The following is a 22,281-nucleotide window of genomic DNA, read 5'->3' on the forward strand; positions in this document are numbered from 1 at the left end:
CAAAAAAAAAAAAACCCAGGAGACTGAAGAGGGAGTGCCCCCTACTCCCAACTTGAGAGTCCCATAGAAAAGACAACAACTTGATTATTGTATATCTACCGAATTGATCCAAGTTTTGTCTGTTTCTCTTGGGCCACTTCTAGTTTTTCTATTATTATATATTTATTTTTGTAAGAATCTGGGCTAGTTTTAGTGTGTTTTGAATCTAAACAGCCGCCAACATCTTGTTTTCCCTTTGAAGACTATATCCTAGGGTTCTGGGTGGTGTTTCAGTTATATCATGATCTCTAGGTGATGTTTATCTTTCCTATACCTTTTCACGCCCCTCTTGCTAATTGGCATGCCTACCTCCTCGTTGCGGGCTGTCGCGACAACAGCCCTTTTGTTGTTTTCATGCATTTCCTCTATCTAGCCCTTTCTCCTTATTGTCATTGTTGTTACTACTCTCCACCTTCATTGTCTCCGATGTTCAACCCTTCCTCTTTGTTGCCGCCACCATTTCAGCCCTCCATCCTTTTTGCTATCAACCTTGCAAACCCTCTTATACGTTCCCTACTTTTTGCTTGCTATTTGACATCGAGAAAACAACCATCTTGCTGCTTTCTTCTTGCCAACAACCTTTTTCACCCCCTCGCCACTGTCGGCACTACTTTGATTGGGGGAGTTGTCCGTAAGAAGCTGTCGGTCGCCGGAACCGAGATCTCGTCGCCCGCTTCGGAAGTTCGTTTTAATTTATATATAGATTTAAGTTTAGAAAAATATGAAATCGAATTAACCTCATATTTTTCATAGTTTAAATGAAAGAGCACTATACCACAAATCATGTATCTATCCCGAAGGATAACTATCCCGAAGGATAAGCACAAGTGATCAAATAAAATAAGAAATATATGACGTCTGTTTGATCTGCAAAACCGTTTTATTTGCCGATAATTTCATCTGCAAAACCGTTTTATTGCAAAACCGTTTTATTTGCCGATAATTTCCCTAATTTAATATAAAAAATTAAATAAGGCTTATATTAAGCTATGTTCAGAAAAGCTTTCTATAAGGGCAAACCCCTATAGTTAATTACATCTTAAATGATCGAAGTCACCTAAAAATACTCTCGATAAAAATCAGGAAAAATTATCTTCAAGGAGGTCAAAAGGATAGGACTTTTCAACGAAATCGGACAAAGAAGTGTGCAAAGGGGAATTGTTCAAACTTAGAATATTTATTATAGAATCCAACGGAAGAAGAACTTGGAGATGTTACAGATCCGAAGAACCTCGGTGACTTCCCACACAATCCTATTATTTGGCTTCAGTTTAGAGGAGAAATATTTAAAGTTTTCATCCTGCCAATTTTATTTAATTATGACTTACATCCGTGTGAAACGATCACCAAAATAGCTTGAAAGATGTGAGGATTTAGGTCGTGATGGACGACAACCTCGGAATCCTAAGGCGAGTTAGGGCTTAGATTGCACAATATGATTATGCAAAGGCCTAAAGATGAGGTGAGGATTTATGTTGCGCTGGGCAAATAACCTCGAAGTCCTATGACTTGGTTGCTTAATTCTTAGGAATGGTTTAGTTGGAGAAAACATGTTCTGTTGTTGAAGATGACCGTGCTACCCACAACGCTAGTTCCAAGTTCTTTGTCGTGACGGGTTTAAGTTTTCTAGGGTGGCGAATTACGATGTCAAATCAGACGGCCCTATGGTTGTGGTTTATTAAGCATTTTTACGAAAGGCACGTTGAAGTTGTACAGTGTATGAAATAACAGTAGAGTGTGTAGTACAGGGTACAGGACAAACAGTCAGTAGAGTATTCAGTGAAAAAAATAGTACAACATGTGGTGTAAAGAAAAGGTAAAGGGTGCAGCAGGAGAATGACTGCAAGAAAGTAACATGATGTAAACAAAAACAAACTTATATACCTGGGAGATCCGATGTTCTTTAGTTGTAGTTGATGCAATGGGTACGAGTAACAAACTTTGAAGAAATAGGCCGAAATGCATCATTAAACAAAAGCTAATGAAGAAAAGAAACATCGTTTAGAAAACTCGAGAAAGATCGTCAAAAGACTCACGATAGGAAAAGTACGAGAAAACCGACGAATCGATAAATCGATGAAAATCATAGAAAACAAGGGAAAATCATAGAAAAAGACCACGAGTGTTTTGTCTAAAAGTTTCGATAAGAAATATAAAAAAGTCCGAAAAGATGGGACCGCAAACACTCGGGTAGGGCTAGGCTCAAATATATATTTGTACTCGAGGGTCGTCAAAGGCTACTCGGTCACCCAAATGTATAAAGCCCGTCACTCAACTAGAAGGGTGTCCTACTGAACCTAACTTAGGAGGGTACTCCTTGGCCTGAAGCAGGTGATCAACATGTGGACAATCAAATTTTAAAAATATTTAAAATTTATATTTTTAGCATGCACATGCATACAAAACATACAAAAGTGAGTTGTATCAATTTTGTTTGTAGCGAAAAATATTTCTTATCAAATTTAAAAGTGTAGTTGTCCACGAGTCGATTACGCTGTCGGACGTAGGACTACTAACAACCTAAGAATGTATCGGTCAACTCCCGCTAGTCTTATGTCGGTGAATGATTTTACATCCTACGGTTCACCGAGTTCGTGGGGGTGTCTCGATGTAGTAGAATGAAATATCATTCCGCTCTACCACCGGTGTGCCTTTGTCATCACCGCCCTAAGCCTCAAAACAAAATCGATCTACTTGCTCTACTTGCGATCTTGCTTGATCTTGCTTGATGATTTAACGTATAACAAAAGGCTATAAGTGGGCACTTATGTATCAAACATAAGCATCAAAAACTGAACCAATAAGCAAAGAAAAAAAGAACAAAAGTGGGGTGAGAGAGAGAAGACATTGATCCACCTAAAACACCGAAAAGACGGAGGATGAATCAGCCCTCAAAACTCGTAACGAAAAGATTTGAGAAGGTAGGGCCTAAGGTCCTTGAATCAATCCGAAAGGATGTTATTTTCTCGTTTTGTTAGAATTGGATCAACCCAAGGAGGGTGTCCTTTCCAAATCCTGTCTCGAACGAGTCGAAACGGGCCCGAACCGACATGAAGATCATCCACAAATGACCTCCCCAATATCGGTGTCTAACCTCAAAAAAAAAAAAAAAATCTTCCATGGGCTCAATTTAATTCAACCAAATGCTCTCCCAAATAGGACTTGAAAATCCTTCAAATTCCATGAATTGAACAAAAGGAAAGTGACTCGGGGAAGACTACCATCGACACCTCCAAACTCATGCCAAAATTAAGATTTTCCAACTCTCAAATTAATCAATAGCTTCACATACCAAATAAACATAGAACCTTCCAATAAAGCCACATAAATGCTCATGGTCGGGGTCAATAAAGAAGAGGAAGCAACCACCAAGGCTCTCTGCAAGGCCACCAACAGAACAAAGAGCTCACGGCTAAGGCAACCCAAGGTACAAGAAAGGCTCACGGCCAAAGCAACCCAAATCAATTCCACGAGGATCTTTGATTACATAATAGAGTTTAAAATATAATCATAATTTTGGGATGACAAATTTGATCCACCAACAATCATCCAAGTAATTCAAGCCCAATAAGAAGGACCAAATCAAATTAAACAACCCTCAATATGTCTCACGGGTAGGAGTAGGAAACCATCCGACAGCTCTCAAATAAGGACAACACAACACACCAAGACAAGTTCTCGAGCGAGGGCTTAGAACAAACCAAATCAAGCCCCCAAGCCACCTCTCGGGTAGGGACAAGTATAAAGCACAAACATAGGCTCTCGGGTAGGAGGTAAACCAGCAAACCGAGCCCCCAACCAGAGCTAAAGGACAAGCTTCTGAGGCTAATAAATGAAACTCAAATCATTAGGACAAAACCTCAATTAAAACCAAAGCCAAAGGCCTCGATGAAATCAATATCCCATGCTTCAATAGTGCAAACCGAGTACCAACAAGAACTTAATCGAACCGCAGCTAAGGCTCAAAACCAGACCACAACAAAGGCTAGAGAACATCCTCATGCCCTTGAAACATCAAAAACATAGGGCCACCACGTGTTTCATATAAGAACAGCTATAGAACTTTTCCAAATCAAGGTAAATTTCTTCATAGCATGCATTTTTTTCAAGCCAAAAAAGAATTATAAGATGCCAAAACCGAGCATTCCACATGTGTGAAAGACCAAATAAACTTTCTAATATTCCATGCTAGATAAGAATAAATGAAAAGCTTCATGATACATATGCTAACATGCTTGCAAGAGAAGCTAACATTGTCTCAAAGCCATGTTTCAACCTTCCTAATTGCTTTCAATAGAAACATGCCACAGTAAATAGAAACATGCCATAGTTTCACCATTTTAAGCAAGTAATCAAGTCTAACTCCTAAAAGAAGCTCACATTTCCATTTCTAGATGCTCAAGTAGCAAATATTTTAAAATATAGGTGCAATATCAGACTAGCATGCTGTACCATCCAAAGAAAACTATTCCAAGCAGCCTGGTCGAGAGAAACCGAAAGGGAGCAAGGCGCAGAGGAGGGGAGGAGTTCCTCTTTAAAGCAGAATCCAACACAAAAGTTTCAGAAAAATACTTCCCAACTCAAACTCCTTTCCAACAGCAAGAGGAAGCCAACCCAAGCACTAAAAATTAAAGAAGAAAGTGAGAAAGAAATTTGACAGAATTTTCCCTTACTCAGAGATTTTTTTAATGCTCTAAGTCGAGTCCTATATAGACGAGAGAAAGAGAAGAAGCGATCGAAGGATCATATTCGGCTCGAGGAAACGGGAGGAGCAGACGCCCCATACGGGCGTGCGAGAGAGGCAGAGGATGAGATCCTCGCAGATGATGAGATCCGATATGCGGGAACGAGCCGTTTCAACACCACGAAGAGGGAGCGGGCCAGGCGACCAAACGAGCCAACCCTAAGGCCCACGAATCGTGACAAAGAAGAAGGGAGGGGAAGAAAAATAAAATTAGGTTAGGGATTAATATAAGTTATTAATTATAATAATAATAATAATAATAAAATATTATTTATTATTATAATTAACAATTAAATGTGTATCTTTCCCCAGACACGTCGTCGTAGCGAAACAAACGTCCCCCCTAGGCAAAATTGACGTTTCAGACGCGTTGGCGCAGTTCGTTACGTCAACTGAAGTTGTTTAGACAGCCTCGTCGACGATCAGGATAAAAAACGCGTCGCGACCCGAATCACGTCAAAAACTCGGCTCGAGCTCAATTAAACAAGACGGTGCGGAGTGCGATAATGCCAGGTCAACTCATACAGCCAATCCTAAGGCCAACAGTCTTATAGGGATTCTTCTTGAGCTTCTTCACAGTAGCCCCACTTACTAGGTGCTAGAGGCCAAAACTACTATGCGGAACTTCAAGTTGAGCGAATAAAAGCTTGGAATTTCTAACGGGGAGGGTTCCTTCGCTAGTTTTCTAGGAATAGTCGATAGGAAAGTCCTATGGCTAGATTCTAGACTGTAAAAAAAAAGAGAAACTAAGTCTCAACCAAAAGTGAGGTCAACAACCACCTTCCAAACCCTTGTAGATCATCACTGCCACCCTCTATATCCACCCCTTGTCGAGTTTTTGTTGTTGTTGTTGCAATTTTATATTTCAGTATCTTTGAATGTAATTTTCTTATTAGATTTTAGTAATATGATTGGCATTTCTTGTTGTTTTTTTTGTTAACTCCAATATCATAAAATTATTTCCATAGGTAAAAACCTCACCTCAAGTCTACAAGGTTTGTTTAGATGATGCAAGCTATGGCATTTAGCATGGATCTTTTCGTCAAATTAGACCAACTATATCCTTTGATGAAGTAGATTAGAATACATGACAACCTTGGATGGCGTACTTATGACATTTTGATTCATTTCTTCATCATTCCCTGTACCATTTGCTCTTAAGCTAAAGGTGGCTTATGTTCTTACAATCTTAAAATCAAATTACTGTTATGATAAACTATACACTTAGCATCTAATCATTAGCCTTAATTTAGAGTTCTCTCTCGTCACTGGGATGGGTGATTAACTAAGCTTGCTTTTATAAAAAGATCCAGAACTAGATTATAAAATCTTTCGAAATAAATGTGAAAATCTTTGGATAATATTTAATTTACACACAAATTTGCCTTTTGAAAAATTTACTTGGAACAGAACTCTCATAGAAGTGTCGGGCGTAAATTTTTTGAGCCCAAAAAATAAAGCAAACGAGCTAAAGTCTCCCTAAGACACGCCATCAAACAACCTGACTATTTTGCACATCCAACCTCAAATACAACTTTTATAGTCTTCCACATCCATCCTCAAATACAACTTTTATAGTCTTCCACATCCAACCATAAACATTGGAATCCAAGGTTATAAAAATAGAACCCCGATATCAAACCATAAAAAATAAAGGTTCAAGATTCAATGGTTCAACAGGGTAGAACTACATGACGTATTAAATATTTATAGTATTTAAATATAATTTAAATAATAAAATAATGATTATTAATATCATTTTTATAAATTCAGCAAATAAATATTCTAATTTTAAACTACTTTTGAATATATTGAACAATATTCTAAATAAAAAATTTAAGGCATGATATTTCTTCTTTATTTTTTATTTAAATATTATATTTCTAGTCATGCAATAAATATCAAAAGACTAACATTGAATAATATTTGAACTGTCCGGTTCTTTAAAATTTGGACTAGCTCAACCCCAGTTCAATGTCGATTCTATGCAGAAATGGTTTTGAGTTTGAACAAAACTGATTGAACTTGTTTACGGTCTAACCGACGGTACGGATCGATTTTTGAAACCATGTTGGAATCATAGGAGTTGTTGGGACCATCTTAAGCAACATGCTAAAACAACCATAGAATGTTGCAATGAATATATGTGATACATTAAATAATAAAACTACAATAATAACTGTGAGAAAGGTGCTACAAAACCTAGAGTGAAGCACTTATTATAATCCCACCGTGTCACTTTGATTGAAATGTCAAAACACCCTTTTATTGATTCTTAATTTATCTTATATCTAACCAACCCTTTCCTTCATATTTCCTCGCTATCTTCTTAACCCCCTCCCAGCCAACAAATAGTGTATTCAGGTGATCGGCCCAAAAGTTAAAGTTGCGGGCGGCCACCCACTTCCTCCTTTTCTTCTCATCTCATCCTCACTCTAACCTCTTTCCCTTCCTCTCTTGCTCTGTTGGTGAACCTTTTCCCCATCTTCAACAAGGTTATTGTGATTAAAAAAACAAGCTCTTAACATTGATGTGCTGGAGGCTAAATGATGCTTTATGAAGAGCATATCCAAAGTTTCAAAGCATTAGCAAGCTTAAACCTCGAGTTTGACTCCTTGGAGGCTATTTTTTCTTTGCTACTTCGGAACTTGATTATTTCATGGTGTTTGGAAAGGAAGGTTGGGGGAAGGCTATGAATCCTACACTTATTTTTTATTTTTTATACAAGGCCATGTAACTCTCTTATTTGTTGGACACATGCTCGACATGCCATCTACCTGCCCAATTAAATTAAATAAATAAATAAAAAAATAACGAACAGGCATGTTTGACACATGTTTTGAATGTAAATTTTAATTTTAAAAGTATTTTACATAAATAACTTAAATTAAGTCATATCTTCTCTTTTATTTTAAAATTTACTACTTTTAAGTAGTAGTTTAACTTTTTAAATTTTTTTTAAATTTTAATAATGTTTATTTTCTCTTAAAAAATAAGAATCACACCATCAACGGCTAGTGGAATAGACTTCTTGTGTATATATTGTGGGGGCTTCATGAGGTTTTCTGTTGTGTTTTTTGAGTGTAATTGTAAGTGGTTATGACTCTTCTGTTAGATACTTATGATACCTGTGGCATCTGTAGTTTAATCTAATCGATGGTAGTTGTTCTTGAATTATTTTTGGAGTATAAAATTGGTCCAGGACATTCGGAAATGTCATTTTGTTGATGGTGATTTAGGTGATTTAAGGCATCTTAATATATTGCTTGTTCTCTTAGATTTATAACCTAATAAATGAGATGCTTATTAATCAATTGATGTAGGGATACTTTCCCTCAAGTGTTTTTTTCCCTTTAATGATTCAAATATATGGCCACTTATAATGTTTAAGGACATACCGCGTTGCAGAAAGGTTGGCAGTTACCACCAGTTTTTTTTTCTTTATGCATGCACTTGTTGGACTCTGGTGTTCAGTCTTGAGCCCTGCTCCATTTATTTTCTTAACTCTTGATACTTCTGCGTACCTGTTTTCTAAATTGGAATTGCATATCTTTCTATATTAATTTAATGCAAAACCAATTGTGTTCAAGCTATGCACGATATGGGTTGCTCCATTTCAACTCTCTTATTTTGGTAAATATCACACACCACTGTTTTTACCTCCAAGAAATATTCATGTTTTGTTAGTATTCCAGGTTTGGGAAGCGAACTATGGATGGAATTGTAAAAGATGGTATTAACTCCCTAGTTCGATATTACCTTAACAACTTTGCAGATGGGATTAAGCAGGTATGCAATTTGTTGTACTTTATTATATTGTTAAATGGATGATGTTTTACAGAGATGAATTCATGTGATATGCTATTTGATTTATGTTAGACCGCATTTTCTGATGACGATGTTCTTATAATTCTAAGGTAAAATGTAGGCAACTTTTTCTTAATGCTTTTAATGGTACTATTTCAATCATTTATCATATAACTCAGTAAACAAGGAACTTTTTTTATGCTTTTTAAGTAGCGTTGTAGTTGATTCATTATACTATAAAGACAAGAAAATCATAATAAGGGATGCTGCTTAGCATTTTTTAAATATGTTGGTGCTAGCTTTTAAACAAATTCGTTAAATCTTTAGCAAAATTGATGTGCAGATGTATATCTTTCTGGTGCCAGTTGTTTCTCTAAAGCTATGCTTCATTAAAGAATGGCCTACTTTGGCTCTTTTTGCTATTTTGGAGCTTAATTAATTGATGAACTCCATTTTCATTTACTTTTGTTAGTAAATTTGCCTTTGGTCAACCTAATTTGGACCTTATTCATAGATTCATATATGCTTTACATTTAATTAATGATTTCCCCATGGAACTTCTTGGTTGTGACTATGTGATTTATCAAAGTATCATTGGAAGCAAATTATGCTATCTTTTCTCATAGATCATATTTTGAGAATGCTCTTTTGTGCACACGCTGAAATGATCTGCATAGTTTGAAACTTCAGTGGTATCTCCTATTACCTTGTTATGTTTAATTTTCCCTTATCTTTGAGCCCATTACATTAGAAAATGTACACTACTCTTGTTTCAATTTTTGGCAAAGCAATACAAGTAGATGCTGCTATTGCTAGTCTTTTAAAGCCAGCTTTTGTCAGAGCTCTTGTTGAAATAGATTTTTTTTTCTCCTTTGAAAATAGAGAAATATTTCTACTTCATCATATTGTATTAGCAAAAGGTGGAATTTGCTGGCTTAATCTCATATTGTTAGTCTTGCAAAATGTCTGGCCATGTTCTAAAGATTAGGTTTCTTGTTCAAATGGGTTATGTTGAATACAAACAGATGATATTTCTCATGCCTCGCCTCTGGATTGCTCCTGTCACGGCCTGATTTAGGGCTTGGAATTAACCGAGGTGGGAAAGTATGGTTGAACGGTGATAATTATGTTTTTCAATTTTTCATTTTTTGTAACTAACAATTTAAAATTCAAATGAAATGAAAGAGCCCCTAAAGAAGGTAATACAATTAAATTTATCTTAATTTAGTTGTATACCCTTTTGTAGATATTCTCTTATTTATTGCTCATTTTGACTTACAATTTTAACCTGGAAATATTAATTTAAAATAAAATCAACTAACAAATTAGTGAAAACTCATAGTTCTGAACTGCGGTGACATAATAAAAAAAAATAATGTGCATGTCAGTCAAAATTTTTAATAAATTAATATAAGAGCATTTGACAACTTATATTTATTAATGTGATTGATCTAGATTTTTCAAATCTTTATTGTCATATGTTAAGACTTTGTTAAGAACTAAATGTTTTAGATTCGATTAGGAGAGATGTTTTAGATTTGCCTTATTTTAAGAAAGGCAGAGGTAGAGCTAGCAAGAATTGGGCTTATTGTATAAAAAATGATCTTAATTTATTAGAATTAAATAAAAATATGACACTAAATAGGACGCAATGGAGAAAAAGGATTCATGTAATCGACCCCACGTAGTGGGAATAAGGCTTTGTTGTTGTTGTTGTTGTTGTTATATTGCCATATGATATTTTTTTCATGTCTATATAATTTTATATACGCTCATCACATGAACCGTCTAAAACTTGCATCAACCAAGGTACATCATTATCAATAATAATTTTCATTTACATAAATGAGTATCATAGCATCCCATAGTGTGATTGTCAAATTTTAAGATATCAAGTAAATTCAACAAATTCTAAAAGTATCTCATATTTCACACCCCTCAGAATGTGCTCGAAGTAATTTAATAAAATTTTAGGCATGAAATCAAACAATTCGATATAAAGCACTACATATAAATTATGAATGATTTTGGAAATATAAAAGTTAAAATTTATATGTTTTATTCACTTAATTAATCCAAATTTCTTCCCTTAATCCTACAACTTCACTGTTCACAACTGACTTTACTTCTTTTATTTACTAGTTTTGGTTGATTAGGGCATGCGAGCTTTGATTTCCTTCCCCTCTCTCTATATCTTCCTCTCTTCCCTGACCTTCCTCTCCATGTTCGGCTTCACGCGACCTGGGGGTATTTTCGCGAGAAGCAGCACCTGGGCATTGTAGCAGGTCGCGAACAACAAGGGGTGAGCAGCTACCCAAGTGCCGCAGAACATGATTTAGGGTTACGAGGTGATTTTGGCGGGTATGAATCCCTCTTTCACGTCATTGAAAATTTAATTTCCTTCCTCACTTTCATTTGTGTTTTTCTCGTCGAACTTGTATCAGAAGCGTCGAAAGTGATTTGAAAGCTTTCGTAGGAGTTTTAACATGATATCAACGAGGAGAAAGTAAAGATTAAGGTGTTTGAAAGTGTTGGTGAGAAATTTGGTGTTTTCGAAATTGCAAATTTATCCTGAAAAGTTTTCTTGAGGCATGTTTTGGCTATTAATTTATGTGTTGTGTTAATTCATGCTTTGATGCAATTTTTATGAAATCATATGTTGTTGACGAGCTCCAAGTTGCCTATACAAGGCGGCGAGCTCACGACAAGCATGTAGACACTCGCCCTAGGACTGCTTCATGAAGTTAGGTCAAATGATCTCGTGCTAATTTAAGAAAAATAATATTCTTTAGGTTTTATATGATTTTTATTTTGACAGTGATGCATTTAGAACTTCCTGCATATTGTGAATGAATTGCAATATGAATAATTGCAATTGAAAAATAAATGCATGTTTGCTTTTTTTACGAAATATGTGTACTATGATTATGCTATATTACATATGACTATGTATATGATATGATTTTTTTACAGGTATTCATTTGTTATGCTTTATGCATATGCCTATGATACATGTAATGCCTGATAAATGCTTGATGCGGGAGTGATAATTTAAATTTCACGAGTAATTTTATGGTTAGACTATTATTGGAGTGTATAAATGCATATTATGTAGAAATGTAGTATTCCTGGCTCCTGGTATTTGTACAGGGACGAAACTCTAATAATTGTTGAAATTAGGCGATGATAAAACCTTAGGGAACCGTGAGTATCAGAGGGGCTGTCGATAATCGTTATGTTGGGGGACCTAACGTTTATCAATAGTTTATATGACTTTTGGGGCAGGGTGACAACCCATGATGAAAGGACATGAAAATAGTTGAAACCTATACATTAGACAAGTGACATTATTAAGATATCCTTTTAAATGACATTTCTCTAATAATATACTATGAACATGTTTTTTATTATACTTATGACTTCATGCTTACTGTCGTTCAACTTTTTGAAAATCGAAAATATTGAAAATAATTTTGAAATTTAATTTAAATATAAGAGGTATATAGTTTGGGTTTTGAAAGTAGCGTGTTTTAATTTTTGAAGAATGAGACCAAATGGATCTTATTCGTCCAATAGTTTGCATAATCGTGCCCGATACCGTGAATACTACATATTTCTAAAAGGTGAGTGTATATCTCGGCGATAGACTCAATCCTGCAAACTAAGTGATTTGTAAAATTCGTTTGGTCTGCGAACCTTTTTATGTGTGGCCGACAAGTTCCCCTATCTATTACAAAGATTATATATGGTTTATTTTACCTGGGTTCCAAGTTTCTTATAGAGGCAAGCTCATATAGTTAATTACATCCCAAATGACGGGAGTCACTTGAGAAAACTCTCGATATTGATTAAAGGTACTAGCCTTCAAGATTTCAAGGTTTAAGTTTTCACGGTAGGACGTGGAAAAGCAAGTGAGAGTGTCTTAAATAGGAACAATTATTTTCAGGAGTCCAAAGAAAGGAAAAGATAGGGGATGTCACGGATCTTGAGGAGAACCCTCAGTGACTTCCCTAACTATCCTACTGTGCGGCTGCATTTTAGAGATGATGTTATTCAATTATTCAATCCTTTCAATTTTATTATTTGAGACTTACATTTACATAATACTTAGTTATGCAAATAGCCCGCAGAGATAAGAGGGTTTACGTCGTTCTGGACGACAACCTCGGAACCTAAGGCGAGTTAGGACTTATACTGCTCAGTATGATTGTGCAAGACCTAAAAGAATGTGAGGATTTACATCGCGCTGGGCGAGCTACCTCGAAATCCTATGTGTCGTTTATATTAGGAAATTTTAACTGATGTAAACTTGTCTTGCTGTTGTAGAATGACGACCACATCGACTTGAAGACCGCTCTAAGCTCCTCGTCGAAGTAGCAGTCGTAAAGACTAAGGTTTAAAATATTGTACCGTGTGTGATTTAAGTTTTGGTTTTGTTGTCATTATGGGGGGTTAAAGTTAATTAGAGCGACACCGGTTAAGATCTCACGGTTCCTTCATTCCGGTACCACTATTTTCTTTTAAACTTACTTAGCTTAAACGAGTTGTGAAACTCATTTAAATCGAGGAGATCTCGTTAGCAACCGTGGGTTACCTCCTCCGAAGAACTCCCGTAAATTCAAAAGTACGTGTTATGATTTTGTTTTGCTATTTTTTTTAAATGTTTAATTTTTGAAAACCGTTTTGTTTTAAAAATGAAATCGCAATCAGTACCTGCATAATATGTTACAGTAAGAGTAAATTGGAATGATAAAACAACAACAAATAAAAATGTGTTTGTGTATGTGACATATCTGTTGCTGCTGCGATGTCAGCATCATATGTGAAAATAAGCAAATGTAACTGAGAATTTAATGAGCGTATTAAATATGAGCTTCAACATGTAAAAGAACCGGTGACACAGAAGAGCTCCCACAACTCCAAACAACAGCTAGCAAGCCTAAGTAGTGGTCCCAAGGCCTCCTACAGCTCCGGGCAGCAGCTAGGGAACCCCAACAACAGCTATTAATCACCAAACAATAATTCTAAGCTTCTGAACAACACTCTCTAGCACCAAACAACAGTTTTAAGCTTCTAAACAACAACTCCTAGCACCAAACAACAATTTTAAGCTTCCAAATAGCACCAAACAGCCATCCTAAGCGTTCGAACAACACCGAACAACCATCCTAAACTTCTGAATAGCACCAAACAACAATCCTAAGTTCTCAATGACTCCAAACCGCCATTTTACACTTCCAAACAACAACATATAGCTCTCAACGACTCCAAACAACCAGCAACTTGGACATTTCCTACAACATCCTACAGCGATCGACAACTCTAAACAGCAACCTAGACACTTCCTACAGCTTCCAACAGCGATCCGCAATCTCAAACAACACTTATACAATCCTAAGCTTTCTAGACAGCTCTCTTAGTGAGTCCAAGACAACATTTTAATCTTTCCGAAACTATGAACATGAAACCATAAAAATGGTTATTAAATCCCTTATAAGATCAACAAGAATATCAGGTAGAAAAAGCCCTCTAAGCTTGTCTAAAACAATTAAAAAAAGTCATGTCAAATGCTGGGAGTGTCAAACACAAATCAGCCCATGCGCGGTCCCAAAATAGTGTATAAATCCTAAAGATGCAAAAATGTGCTTCTCATTAAGCAATGGAAACACTTCTTATATAAAATTAAGGGTTCGGATGGTGTAAAGAGAAAGTTTAAGTTTCAGATATGTTAAAATATAAGAGTGATGTGGTATGCATGTAAATCTTTCTAAAAAAACAATTCAGGTAGGCAAGCTCATTTAATAGACATAAGGCTCTTTATGGTTTGTACAAGAAAAGATCCTATGGTGACAAAAGATTTCAATTGTCACCAATCTTGTAATCATGCTTAATTGCTTATCACACTATAATGATATTCTCAACTTACCGCTATCGTTTAACTTATAGATAATTACAGAACTTCACATTAGAGTAGAAAATAAAGTAGAATCAACCGTTGTGAGATAGTGCTGTGAATCAATGCAGATTAGATGACTTTGAAATGATTCTTAAAGTGCAGATGAGAGAACATAGGGTGCCAATGCAAAATATAAAAAGGGTTATGAAAGATTTACTGGCATACCACTCCGCAATCAATGAATTCAATTTTACAATATACTGGGTTGAGCCTCGATTTGGGCTAATGAATTCTATACTGGGTTGAGCCTGGGCCCACATCCCGTTTAAAAAAATGTGCATCGGCTTTCGTGTCATTTGTGCGCCCGCGTAACCCTACCAATATAGGTGTCATTGGCTAAAGTCGACGTTTCGGACGCGTCGGCTTGGTCTGTTTCGTCATCTAGGGTCGTCTAGACTAGTTCGCCGACGGTCGGGCCAAAAAAAATATGTCAACTTCGTGCGTGGTGTAGCGAGTGCGTTGTTGAGTCACAGAGGGTTCACTTAAGGTCGTCTAATCCTGTAGGAACTCATTTTCACATGTTGGTTCTTAGCCTTTGCAACTAATAGTTAAGTGCTTGAAACCACTCATGTGAGTTCTTCACAAAAATGAGTCAAGAAGTGGTTTGAAGTTTTACGGGAGGTGGACTCAATTACTAGTTTGTTAAGATGGTCAACAAGGAAGCTCTAAGACTAGATTTTGGGTTCTGGGAGTAAGAAACTAAGACCTCACTAAAAATGAGGTCAACACTTATGACCGACATGTTTCACTGCAGCCTTGATTTCTATACCTACTCTCTATTCATTTTCTTTATTATACGAGCACGCACGTTGTTTCTTTTTCAGTTATAAAATTTTATGTTAGCTTTGATTAATTCTTTGAGTTTGTTACTGCTCATTCTTCATTATTGTCTTCCAGGTAGAGGCAACGGGCACCGGAGTGAGTAGCCAGTTGTGTTTTTGTACAATTTTTGCCCTGTAATTTTAGGAGCTTGTACATATAATTTGAGTGCGTATTTTTATTATATTGGATTTAACAACTCTATATAGAGTTCATGTTTTGGATGATATGATTTTCATGCTTCGAGTATGTATATGAAAAGCAATGTACCACGTATGTTGCGCGATCTAGTTAAACTAATTCCTCACCCACTAGGTTCTAATTATAAAAGTTAGGACGAGTGTTAGAGCTGGTTTGACGAAATTGTCAGCCTCTATCACATCTCAGCCGACCCTAAAAGTGGGGCCGGTTGGAGCGTGACGTGACACATAGCTAGTACCATAAGGCGGTGACCTCATAATCAGATCATGCACATGTTGGCTACAATATAATCCATAGCATTCATATGCATTGAATTCTACTTTTACATAATGCATAATATTAGTATTTCTGAAAATAAAAATTCATCACAATAATATAAAAAAATATTTTAAAGAATGTATAAATCACAATCAAATGGTGCAATCATTTTTTCAGTAGCAATCAATGAATTCAATTTTAAAAGAAACAAAAAACTATCATAGCTTAAAAGTGTGGGTACTCACTTTGCTTTCTGTTGATTTTTCTTGCTTTTTAGTTCTGCAATCTTTTCTTCATTAGAATTTTTTCATCAATTACAAAGTACTATTATTGATAAATTAACTAAATGATTTTTTGTTATTTATATTTAAAATATTTTTAATTTATAACATTTATGAAATTTGATACAAATATATAAACTATTTTTTTGTTTTATTTAATAATTAAATTAACACTGTCATTACTGGGTCCCAAGTCCCGGATGTGAAAAGTGAAGAGTTACATTAGCTAGTCGAAAACAAGTATAAAATTTGTCGAAAAAAATTATGACATGAATCATTTTTTTCATTATGTAAATGCTAGAGCGTCCGCTCAAAATGATGCGCTGTATGACCTGAATATACTGAAAGTGTGGAAAGGTTGTTGCATCAGCCCCCGGGTGTAATGTCAAATAAGCAAGAGTTCTCACATTACAAATGGATGCGGGTAAAAAAGTTAGTCTATTAAACTAATATTGGATAGGGTCTTGGAACACAGGTAATCTCATAGTTAAATTATTGGAATTGGTTGATATTATAATAGTGGAAACTAAATGGGTTAGAGAAAAAAACTAAGGAAATTGATAGCTTAGGTTTTAAACTTTGGTATTCATATAAGAGTCACACTAAATATGGTGGTGGTGTAATTATAGATACGAGTTTGAAATTAATGTTGTAAAAATTAGAAGAATTAGAGGTAGAATTATAGCCTTTAAGATTGTTGTTGATAATAAAAATTTTAATATGATAAGTGCTTATGTTCTTTAAGTTGGTTTGGATATAGGCTTTAAAGAAAAATTCTGGAATGACCTAGAAGAATTAATATAAATCATACCTCATGAAGAAAGAATTTTTGAGGAGATTTAAATGGATATGTCGGTACAGTGATAGAAGATTTTAGAAATATCCATGGTGGCTACGATTTTAGAGTAATTAATGAAGAAGTTGTATTAAATTTTGTTATTGCTAATATTTTATTCAATAAAAAAAGATGAGCATATTATTATTTATAAGAAGGAATATGCTAAAACACAAATTGATTATTTTCTTATGAGAAAAAGAGATTCTCGAGAATGTAAAGATTTTAGGTCATTTTAAGATAGAGTTGAAGTAATCAATATCGATTATTAATTTTGGATTTTAAAATAGAAGAGTCATAAAATAAAGAATACTATGATTCATTCTCATAGAATTAGATGGGAGCACCTAAAAGACAAATAAAATTATTTCTATAAGTACATTTCAAGATTTCAAAATTTGAGATGTTTATAAAGAAACAAACTTTATGTGGGATAAAGTAACAAATACTATAAAAAAATGGTAAAAGATATACTTGAAGAATCAAAAAGAAAAGTTAATATAAATAAAAATGATTGGTGGTGGAATAATCATGTATAAAAAGGGATAAAATATAAGAAGTTGTTTTATAAAACTAAATTGAATGTAAAAGCTTTGAAAATTGGGAAAAATATAAAATGATTGGATTTAAGAGAACAATCAGTGATGTAAAAATTCAACTTTTAATGATTTTTATAATAGATTAGACATTAAGAAGGGTGAAAGATATATGTGTATACTAGTCAAATAAAAAGATAAGAAAAGTAAAGATTTAACTCAAGTAAAGTTTATTAAAGCTGAAAATCAAAAAGTATTTTTCTTAGAAAAAAAATATTTAGCATAAGTGGGTGAGTTCAAAAAGTATTTTTGTTAGAAAAAAAATATTTAGCATAGGTGGGTGAGTTATTTTGATAAACTTTTCAATGAAGTTTTTGAAAATACGATTGACCTTAGTAAGCTTAATTTCGTTAATAATAATAAAATATTCTATTTTTACTATCACATTAGTAAAAAAGAAGTTGATGATGCTTTAAAGAAAACCAAAGGTGAAATGTCTATAGGACTTGATGATATCTCAATTGAAGTGTGAAAATATTTAGGAGATTTAAAACTTTCTTGGCTTAATAATCTTTTTAATATTATTTTAAAAACTAAAAGGCTGCCTTAGGATTAGAGAAAGGGTGTTTTGGTTCTCATTTTTAAGAATAAAGGGGATGTACAAGAGTGTGCAAATTATAGAGGAATTAAGTTGTGTCATACTTTAAAATTAATTGAACATAGGTTAAAACGTATTACAAAGATTTTTCATAATCAATTTGGATTTATGCTGGACAAGTATACTATGGATGCTATACAATTTTTGAGAGATTTGATGGAGAAGTACAGAGAGAATAAGGAGGATCTACATATTAATTTTATTGATTTGGAGAAATATTACGATAAGATTTGAAGAGATATGCTTTGGAGAGTTCTAGAGAAGAAAAGTGTTGATATGAGTTACATTCAAGTCATTAAAGATATGTATACTAGAGTTGTTACTTGTGTTCGAACAGAAAAAGGATTGACCAAAAAGGATTGACCATTGACCAAATATTTTCCTATTTCAGTTGGATTACATCAGGGATCGACTTTAAGCCCATATCATTATTTTTTTTGGTATGGATGCTCTTACTGGACATTTATTGTAGGATATACCTTGGTGTCTGTTTTTTTGCTGATGATATCCTTCTTGTGGATAAGACTAGAGAAAAAACTCAGGAGAAATTTGAATTATGGAGGTCTTCTTTGGAGTGTAAAGTCTTTCATTTGAGTAGAACTAAAATTGAAAACATGAAATGTAATTTTAGTAGTAGTTATTCTAGTGACAACTATGGGTGATCAAATTATTAATGGGTGTGACTTTTTTGATATAACAGGTCTATTGCTTAATGTGATAGTGATATAGATGGGGATGCTATTAGTAGAATTCAATTTGGTTGGTTGAAGTGAAGAAATGCGTCGGGCCCATAATGTGATAGAAAAGTACCGTTTAGACTGAAAGGAAAAATTTATCTTTATAACGTGGTGGTGAGACCTGCAATGCTCTATGATGCGTAATGTTGACCTTTAAAAGAGAAACATAAAACTAAGTTAAGTGTTGCCGAGATGAGAATGCTTAGGTGGATGAATGACTTTACACATAGAGACAAATTGCGAAATGAATATATTCGTGATACGGATGGTGTGCAGCTCCAGTGGTGGACAAAATTAAAGTCACCTTAGATGGTTTGGTCACATTAAACATCAACCATCAGATGATCCTGTTAGGGGAGTATATGTTTTAGATTTGACTTATGTTAAGAAAGACAGAGGTAGATCTATAAAGACTTTGCCATATTGTATAAAAAATGATCTTAATTTATTAGAATTAAATGAAAATATAGTACTCAATAGGATGCAATGAAGAAAAAGGATTCATATAGCCGACCCCACTTAGTGGGATAAAGGCTTGTTGTTGTTGTGGTTGTATATAGTTAATTTATTACTATGATTTAATATTTTGATTTAACATAAATTTATGATTTAATTATTAAGGAACTGTAATCTATCTTATTATCAAATTAGATATTAATTTTCTTAAAAGAAAAATAACTTTTAATTAAAGTTTTACTTGAATCAATTCTTCAAACATGCTGATTAGACTGAAGTTCTCCCTTACCCCGCATAAACGTGCACAATGTCCTTGCTAGTCTTCCAAATAATTTCATAATAACTTATTAAATATATACCCATCCATTCAATATATGTAAAAAAATTCACTAAATAACTCTAACGCATACCTTTACCTTTGTTGGGTGTGGTGCGGCATCTCTTGCACATCAAAAGTTGCACAATTGGGTTTGGTATTCCACACATGAGGCTCCCTCTTCATTTGCTCGCACAAAACCTTGTTTCTTCGCATAGGCACACATGCCACTGCTCCGTTCTTCGATGTAGTTCAACTTACCTCCCTTATGTGAGAAACACATGACATGCCTTAGTGCACTTGTTCCTCTCTTTCTTCTCACACACGAAGTAACCAAAAAACCGTCTTCCTTCTTCCTCTTCACGTGAGACTTCTTCCCTGCTCACAGCGTCACTTGCACAATAGCAATGCACGCAGGGCTTCGACTAGGGTTGCACATGCAGGGCTTTGACGCAGGACTTTGGCGCAGGGCTTTGACGTGGGCTTTGATGCCGTCTTATGCATACAATAACAATTCCCCTCTCCTTTCTCTTTTTCTCCTTCTTCGCTCTTTCCTTACCTCTGTCACTCTTTGGTTCTTTATTCCTCACTCGCTCTCCCTTCTCAAACGTTTCTTCATTTCGAGTGAGCTAGTCTCGATCGTCCCTTCGCTCTTAACTTCTAAAGTTATAAGTGTCTCTATATATCTGTTCATATCATCTCCACTCCACTTTTTCATTTCATTTTATTTAAAATTTTATTTTATTTTATTATTATTACTTTTTTAAAACACAATTTTTACAATCTCCCCTTTAAAAAATTTGTCCTCAAAATTTCTAAATCTACCCAAGCCTCACATGAACTATCCATAAATCTTTATTAAGAAATCTATAGCTTTTTATTAAGATGAAAAGTGCACACAAAAAAACAAAAATATATAACAAGATTACTCAACTAAACCCATTATCTGAAACAAGATAACACTACATCATGAAAAGTAACATAGGTGGAGCAAAACACATCTCAAGCAAAAAAACTCTAAGTAACACTCCTATAACATTCAATAAAACATACCACTCATCAACTCATACTAGCATCAACATCAGCAACTGTGTAATGGTATAAACTCAAGGCCGAACCGATGGTCTTGATTGATATTGAGTATGAGTTGAAGATAGATTTCATCCTTCTTTGCCCACTTGCATTCTTCTGAGAAGGAGCTCCACTTGGTTTATGTTCTTCTGAAGTTTTCTGGCCATGTAAAGTGAAGTATCTGGCCATGTGACTAGGTTGACGACAACCAATAATATGCATTTGAGTCCATCAAATATTCATTTTTATGTTATTTTTTGCATTTGGCACAAGTCACTATAGTACTCTGAGTAGTGTCATCACTCAATCTGAGCTTTGGTTTCTTCCCATTAAATCCCTCTGATTGATCTACATGCTCTCCTTCCTCAATAATATTCCTCTTGTTCATCTTTTTATGCTTCTTAGTAAGCTGATAATCAATCTTCACTCGTCAAGCTCACTTCAATAACACTGAATAATCATCAATCTCCAAAGCCACCAACTACAACCTGATCAAATTCCTTAGTTCAGAAAGGAGCATGTAGCACTCATCTTCTATAGGAGCGATCGACTATAATGCATATCTTAACGGTGCAATGAACATTGTTTCATATTGCATGACTGTCTTTTCTCCCTGTACTAATATGATGAATTTTTCTTGCATCTACCTCTGAATAGATAGGAGTACAAACCACTCACTAAAATGTTTCTTAAACTCCTTTCAATTTACCATTGTATTGGGTATGCCCCCTAATCTGTCCTGGCACTGCCCTTGTCACCATCTTTCAACTTCTCTATCCAGCACAAATGTAGCTAAGAGTACTGTTTTTTCATCTGGACATGTTAGGTTACTTAATATCTTCTCTTTTTGCATCAACCAATTCTCCGCTTTAACCAGAACTTCAATTTCCTTAAAGAAAACCGGATGTAGATCTTAAAATATCTTAAAATACTTATCCACTGCATCTTTATCTTTTCCATTAGACTGCGATCTGGACTCCAGAATCAGAGCATTCATGTTCACAGCTATAGCAGACGACACTTCTTCATTTCCTATTACATTAACCTATTCCACAGTCTCAGGTGCATCTATTTGTCTTAATTAAAATAATTACTTAATTAGAGTTAATTTAAACTTTCAATTTTCTTATCATTAATTTTTTATTATTATTCTATTGACTCTTTCATTAAAATTGTATTAATTAATTCCAAATCATGTCTCTGGTACCACTTTTATTATGATTTGGCTTGGGGTTTGGAATTAACCAAGGCGGGAATAAATGTTTTGATGGTGATAATCATGATTTTATATATTTATTTATTTTAACTAACAATTTATTATTCAAATGAAATAAAAGAGCTACTAAAGATGGTAAATCAAAGTAGTAGGATTAAATTTATATTAGCTCTAGTTGTCCGCATTCTCTGTAGATATTATCTTCTCTATTATTCATTTTTACTCTGCAATTTTAACCTCAAAATATTAATTTAAAACAAAAGGAGATATCGATTCAGTGAATACTTGTATTCCTAAGCTACAGTAATACAATGCAAAAGAAACAATATATATGTCAGTTAAGCTTTTAAT

General features: G+C 34.6%; 1 protein-coding gene across 2 annotated transcripts in view; it reads left to right on the forward strand.

Annotated features, from left to right (window-relative positions):
* Positions 1-22,281, forward strand: part of LOC110038306 (phosphoinositide phosphatase SAC6-like) — a 174,315-nt gene that overhangs the window by 97,150 nt on the left and 54,884 nt on the right. For both annotated transcript variants that reach the window (XM_020743099.1, XM_020743100.1), the window contains exon 18: positions 8,479-8,572. In XM_020743099.1, the coding sequence (XP_020598758.1) occupies positions 8,479-8,572 (94 nt within the window). The remainder of the gene's footprint in view (positions 1-8,478; positions 8,573-22,281) is intronic.

The sequence above is a fragment of the Phalaenopsis equestris genome, unplaced genomic scaffold (assembly GCF_001263595.1).
Source record: "Phalaenopsis equestris unplaced genomic scaffold, ASM126359v1 Scaffold232429, whole genome shotgun sequence".
Taxonomy (NCBI): domain Eukaryota; kingdom Viridiplantae; phylum Streptophyta; class Magnoliopsida; order Asparagales; family Orchidaceae; genus Phalaenopsis; species Phalaenopsis equestris.